At 44.3% G+C, this 6,020-nt stretch overlaps 1 protein-coding gene across 1 annotated transcript; it reads right to left on the bottom strand.

Moving 5' to 3' along the window:
- Window positions 1-30: 30 nt before the first annotated feature.
- Window positions 31-5,760, bottom strand: tnfrsf9a (tumor necrosis factor receptor superfamily, member 9a). Its single transcript, XM_033969235.2, has 7 exons — window positions 5,339-5,760; window positions 3,629-3,748; window positions 3,367-3,504; window positions 2,521-2,590; window positions 2,305-2,402; window positions 2,032-2,220; window positions 31-1,067 (listed from the first exon to the last, which is right to left on the bottom strand). Exons 1-7 carry the CDS (start codon window positions 5,460-5,462, stop codon window positions 979-981), a joined length of 828 nt encoding a protein of 275 aa, XP_033825126.1. The 5' UTR covers window positions 5,463-5,760; the 3' UTR covers window positions 31-978.
- Between the last annotated feature and the right edge of the window lie 260 nt (window positions 5,761-6,020).

Raw genomic sequence — 6,020 nt, 5'->3', positions numbered from 1 at the left:
CCTTCAAAATGTAAAAAAGTTTAAAAAAAAGCTGCAGTATGGAACATTTGGTGAAACTAAACCCTGTGCTTTTGTTCACAGCAAAATGTTAAAGGTGAAACACGTCAGTCTGACTCACTGTGGTAAACTCAGCTCCATTTACACAAAAACACTCAAACTAATCAAGTGTTTTGTTTTTGGCTCCAGTGAAACTCGTCCTGATCCAACGAGGACGAGGTCAGACTGAGACACTCGTCCTCGTCCTCTGACTCATGAGGAATGTGGGACGTGTCCTGACCTGATCCAACCACCTCACACCTTTATATAGATCTGTATTTACATCTAAGTAACACACGGACGCACAACATTAACACAACATTAACACACAAGATTAACACAACATTAACACAACATTAACACACAGGAAAGCCCCTGATGCCCCTGATGTCCCTCATGTCCCTCATGTCCCTGATGTCTCGGGTTTGACACGTTTACAAAATGCTCCAGGAAAATAATATTTTGTTCAGTTTGGGCTGAAGTGAAACTTGTACCATAGTGTACTGTAGTACCACACTACAACAGTACTGTACTACAGTACTCCCACAGTGCAGCACAGTACTATACTGTAGTACTATGCAGTACAGTACTACAGTACAGTACTATGCAGTACAGTACTATGCAGTACAGTACTATACAGTAGGACTATGCAGTACAGTACTATACAGTAGTACTACAGTACAGTAGTGTCCTCCCCCTGAGCCTGATGTGTCTTCGTCTTATCGTCTAAACTCCGGCGTCTCCAGGTCTGAGACTCTGATGTTTCCTCTTATCAGTGACTCCAGCTCCACCTGAGGGTGGGGTTAATGCAGAAATAAAGAGGGCGGAGCTGAGATAAAGAGGGTGGGGATAAAGAGGGTGGAGCTAAAGAGGGGCTCTAAACCATCCACAGTTTAATCATTTGAGGAAGCTGCTTTGTTTTTCCTTATAAAAACAGTTCTATCAGGGCAGGAGCGACTCCGAGCTGCTTCCTTGTTCCTGCTCGGCCTCGTGGAAACTGCACTCGACGGCCCTGAGCGTCGCCGGGTCGTCTGGAAAAACAAACACTCATTTATTACAGTACAAATATCTAAAGTCCCTGACATTTGAGTCACAGCCCTGTGGGACTGTCAGCTCAGGACCTCCACAGCGCCGCCCTGCAGGTGTAAACTGGAGCATCCCAAATAAACCAGATCATGAGGAGAACATGCAAACTCAGCTCAGAGAGGCTGAGAGCGGAGAACTGGACCTGAGACCGTCTGAGTGTGAGTCTCATGATCTTTTAACGAGCTTTAAACTTTAGGGACCTGCCTCCTGACGTAGTCCTGGTCTAGTCCCGGTTTAGTCCTTGTTTAGTCCTGGTTTAGTCCTGGTCTAGTCCTGGTCTAGTCCCGGTTTAGTCCTTGTTTAGTCCTGGTTTAGTCCTGGTCTAGTCCTGGTCTAGTCCCGGTTTAGTCCTTCCTTAAACAGGAGCTGGAGCCTGAGACATAATCTGATCTGCGGCTTTATCCTAAAACCCAAAACAAACAGGAACAAAGAGAACAATAGGCCATGACAGGTCGAACAGGGTCATTAAGGCTGAAACTGGAGACAAACGCTGTTTACAGTTTCGGTGTCGTTAGCGCCTCCTTCAGACAGATATAAGACAGTGTCCAGGAGGAATCTGACCAGAACTGAAGAAGCGTCTTGTAGGAGTGAAGATGTTCATCTGCTCGTCCAAGCCGCGGCTTGGACGAGCAGATGAACGTCTTCACTCCTACAACGATTTGTCCAAATGATTGAGTTAAATTTCGTCTTTTGTTAAGGTTTAGTCCTGGTTTAGTCCTGGTTTAGACCTGGTTTAGTCCCGGTTTAGTCCTGAGGTTCTGTGCACATGACTGAAAAGGTTTTTATTCTGCCTCGTCTCTTTTAAAGTTCATTTTACGATGATTATTTATGTTTCGATTTGTTTGTTCGTGATGTTAACGTCGTCCTTATTCTGTAAATTTGAACGTCTCGATACAAAACCACATTTACCTGTCGGCGTGTAGGGTATTGGAATTTTTGTGACCGTTTCCTCTGACGTCCGTGGCTCCGTTGCTTTTTTATGCTTCGCTTGCGCTAAAGTCATGAACATCACTACGATCAGAAGGACGAAAACGGCCGTTCCAAAGGCGGAGAACAGAATGACGGACAGACCTCCTGAGGTTTGGTCGGGGCGGGGCTCTGCCGACACATCACACGTTTACATCATTACATCTGTGACGCACAATCTGGTTCTTTTATCCGTTCTTCCTTCAAAATTCCTACCGTTTTTCTCTTGAATAGCCACTGGGAGAACGGAAACATTCCCACACTTGGAGTCACTGAACGCGTCTCCGTGTTTCTCCATGATTTGGTTTGGACACCTGAGAAGAAAGACGTCCAATTATAAACCAAATGAAGTCTCGCTCTCGCACCAAACCCAAACACGACAAACAGATCACGGTAAAAGATTTTTAACGAGAAGAAGAGTTTAGTACCGACCTGGTCCAGGCTTTGCACTTCTGATGAGTCCGGTCGTTGAAGGTTCCAGGTGGACACGGCCGACACGAGCCTGGACACAAACACAGACACGAAAACACGATTTAAAGACGTACGAGCCGATCCAAAAGCCGTGTGCGACATTTTGGGTCAATTTTAGTGACGTCACGAAGGAAAATAATCAAAATCAATACTCGGATTTTGAAACCACATCGATGATAAAAACATGTTTAATAAAAGGTGAAGTCACATTTTTATAGCACTTTTCCACGTTCAAGGCTCGAACGCCTTTATATCAAGGTGAGTTAAGTGTCTTGCCCGAGGACACAATGACGGTGTTCATCTGTGGGAGCTGGAATCACAGCGACAACCTCAACTGAGCCACTGTCGCCCTCTACTGGATAAACTATTGAATATTACCATGTGGTTTAATGGAAACTCTGAAACCTTTTGGCCAAGGCCCCCACAGATCAGACTTATCTCTTCTTATCTGTGGAGCTCCACAGGGGTCCATCTTAGGCCCGTTACTGTTTTCTTTGTACATGTTGCCTCTTGGGTCAGTTTTTAAAATATGTGACTTTAGACCCGGCAGAGCACGTCTAAACTGTTTAAAGATTCAGGATGTAAAGGACTGAATGACTGAACTTTTTAAATCAAAAACAGAAATTGTGGTGTTTGGGGATTTGTCTGGGGTCTGCTGCCTCAGTCTCACAGAGATGTTGATGTTGTTTTAGATGTTTTTTTAATTTTATTTGACCAACAGATGAGCCGGGTAGTTAGATGTGTTATTAGTGACGTCATAGTGATGTCATAGTGGTGTCATAGTGACGTCATAGTGGTGTGGCTTACGGTCGCTGGTTGGTTCTTGTCCTTTGCCGCACTCTTCCACACAGAAGGAGCACTGCTGGTTTCCACATAAAAAGCCTTTTTTACATCTACACACTGTGTCTGTGGAGTTGGTGCAGGACGACACCGTCACCTGAGGGTCTGAGGGAGACGAGTAAGGCACAAAGGGCACAAAGGTCACAAAGGTCACACACATCACACACGTCACACACGTCACACACACGTCACACACGTCCACATTTCAAAGCCTCGCCGTTGGACTGACCTATGCACTGGTTGCAGTGCTGACACTTGTCCGCGGTCTGGGACGGGGCGAACATGTTGGGTCTACACGGCGCACACAGCGTGCTGGGGTCCTCGCCGCACTCAGACACAAGATAGTTTCCTACAAAAAAAACATCCCATGATCATCTTAAGAGATTCAGAAAACACATTTTACAATCAAAGGTGCATTATGGAACTTTTCTGGCTGGAGGTCGGCCACCTGCTGTTTCCATGGAGATGTGACGGCTTTGTCTGGAATGTACCACAGTATGGCATTACAGTCACTTATCTCTCTGGCATTTGTTCAGCTAGAGACGCTCGCCTCTCCACAGACCTGCGGCCTGGTGCTTTTCTCCATAGTGACAGTTTAATGCCAAACTGTGGAACATTCAGGACACGTTTCATGTCAGTTCTCGACGTCCTCGGGGGCGTGTCTATATCAGCTCCATGTGATCATGTGACCTCCACAGACTCCACGTTTATTCTCACTGTTGTGACTTTATACTAAACTTTTCCACGTTTAAGACTCAAAGTGTTTTACATCTCACGAGGGGGTGAAGTGTCTTGCCCAAGGACACAACGGCAGCATTCACAGTCGGAGCTTCAGATCAGTGGACCGGCGCTCTACCAGCTGAGCCACGGTCTGCAGTGTAAACCGTGAGCTGCGGCGGCTCAGATCATAAACATTATTAGTGGCGTGTTCCAGAGCGTCTGATGTGGCGTCAGATCAAACCACAGAAACTCGTCTGGTTTTAGGAGGGAAACACGAGTGGGATCCTGCCCCAGATTCAACCACAGAGTTTGAGCTGAACGTGAGTCAGGAGCAGCTCACGGTTCATCTCATTCATTTGACCTGGTTTAGAGACGCAGACGACCCCGTGACATCATCATCATCATCACCATCATCATCATCACACGTGTCCCTGGACAGTTTCAGGCTGAAGTCGTCCGTCCACTTCAGGCTCAAACTCTTTGTCCAGTGACACATTTTCATTTAAATTTGACTCTGGGTCAGACACAGATGAATCTGATCTGATAAAAACTTTATGAATCTGTTTAAAATCAACAAATCATCAGGAAATTAGACTTTTTCAGATACAGAGTCTGACCGTCTATTGTGTCGTCTTCTTCCTATTTTATTCTTCCATCCATCCATTTTCTTCCACTTATCCCGGGGGCAGCAGTCTAAGAAGTCTATTCTTCTTATTTTTTTTTATTAATTTATTTTTCTTCTTCTTCCTATTTTATTCTTATTTTATTTTTCTTATTATTTTATTCTTTTTCTTTTAGTTAGTTTTAGTTTTCTTCTTCCTATTTTATCCTTGTTTTATTTTTATTATTTTATTCTTTTTATTTTTTCTTCTTCCTATTTTATTCTTCTTATTGTTTTATTTTTATTATTATTTTATTCTTTTTCATCTTCTTCTTCTTCTCATTATTATTCTTATTGTTCATTTTTTCATATTACCAGAGTTTTGTTTTTAGGATTAAATGTCGTATTTATTTTTGAGAATTTAACATTAAATCAGCAGTGATCTGTAGTTTTCCTCATGGATGAATAAAATCTGAGAGTCAAATGAGCTCCAGATGAAGTTTTAAAACACAGCTGTTCAAATATCTCCAGAGTAAATAGTACAAGTACATATATACACATAGTACTGTAGTATTTTGTCCTTTGGTCTCCACATTAAACTCCTCAGTCTGTTCTTACCTGGTCGACAGCTGATGCAGCAGACGTCCTCCCCGCTCAGGTCCCACTGCATACACCCCTGTCCCGGGCTGCAGTTTGAGACGCGCAGCAGCAGCAGACACATGAGCACAGGCAGAACAAGCATCCTGTGTGTGTGTGTGTGTGTCCCAGAACAAAAAGAACAAGTAGAACAAGTATAATCCTCCTGAAGAGCAGCTCCAGACACAAACACGTCGAGGAAAATGTGGGTTTACACAAGAGTTTGACAACGCTCAGGTTTTTGACTCACAGAGAGTGGGCGGGGGCTTAAAGAGAGAGTGGGCGGAGCTTTAAGAGAAACACGCCCACATGTGTTTAGTTCTGTAGAAGGTCAGACGGAGGCAGCTCAGATCAGATGTGTTATGTGTAAATGTGAGTGGATGTTTGTCACAGTGACGTCAGGGGGTTTGGGCGTTTGGGGGTCAGGGGTCAGGGGGGTCAGGGGGGTCAGAGGGGTCAGGGGTTTAGTCACAGAAATTACCCAGTTCAACTTTTATGAATTTAACTTTTTGAATATTTTATGTTAAGTTTAGTATAAAATAACTGAAAAAAATGTCTCCAGCTTTAAACTCAGAGGACAGAGGGACAGGGACAGAGTGTGAAGGGACAGAGTGACAGGGACAGAGTGACAGGGACAGAGTGTGAAGGGACAGAGTGACAGGGA

Source organism: Periophthalmus magnuspinnatus, chromosome 7, assembly GCF_009829125.3.
Source record: "Periophthalmus magnuspinnatus isolate fPerMag1 chromosome 7, fPerMag1.2.pri, whole genome shotgun sequence".
Classification (NCBI taxonomy): domain Eukaryota; kingdom Metazoa; phylum Chordata; class Actinopteri; order Gobiiformes; family Gobiidae; genus Periophthalmus; species Periophthalmus magnuspinnatus.
The sequence above is the reverse complement of the archived record's forward strand: the minus strand, read 5'-3'. Positions and strand labels throughout refer to the sequence as shown.

Coding starts and splice junctions, on each gene's coding strand:
- tnfrsf9a (XM_033969235.2), bottom strand. CDS start 5,462: ATGCTTGTTCTGCCTGTGCTCATGTGTCTGCTGCTGCTGCGCGTCTCA. Junction 3,505..3,628: donor GCACTGCAACCAGTGCATAG/GTCAGTCCAACG, acceptor CGTCTCCCTCAG/ACCCTCAGGTGACGGTGTCG. Junction 2,591..3,366: donor ACAAGAACCAACCAGCGACC/GTAAGCCACACC, acceptor GTTTGTGTCCAG/GCTCGTGTCGGCCGTGTCCA.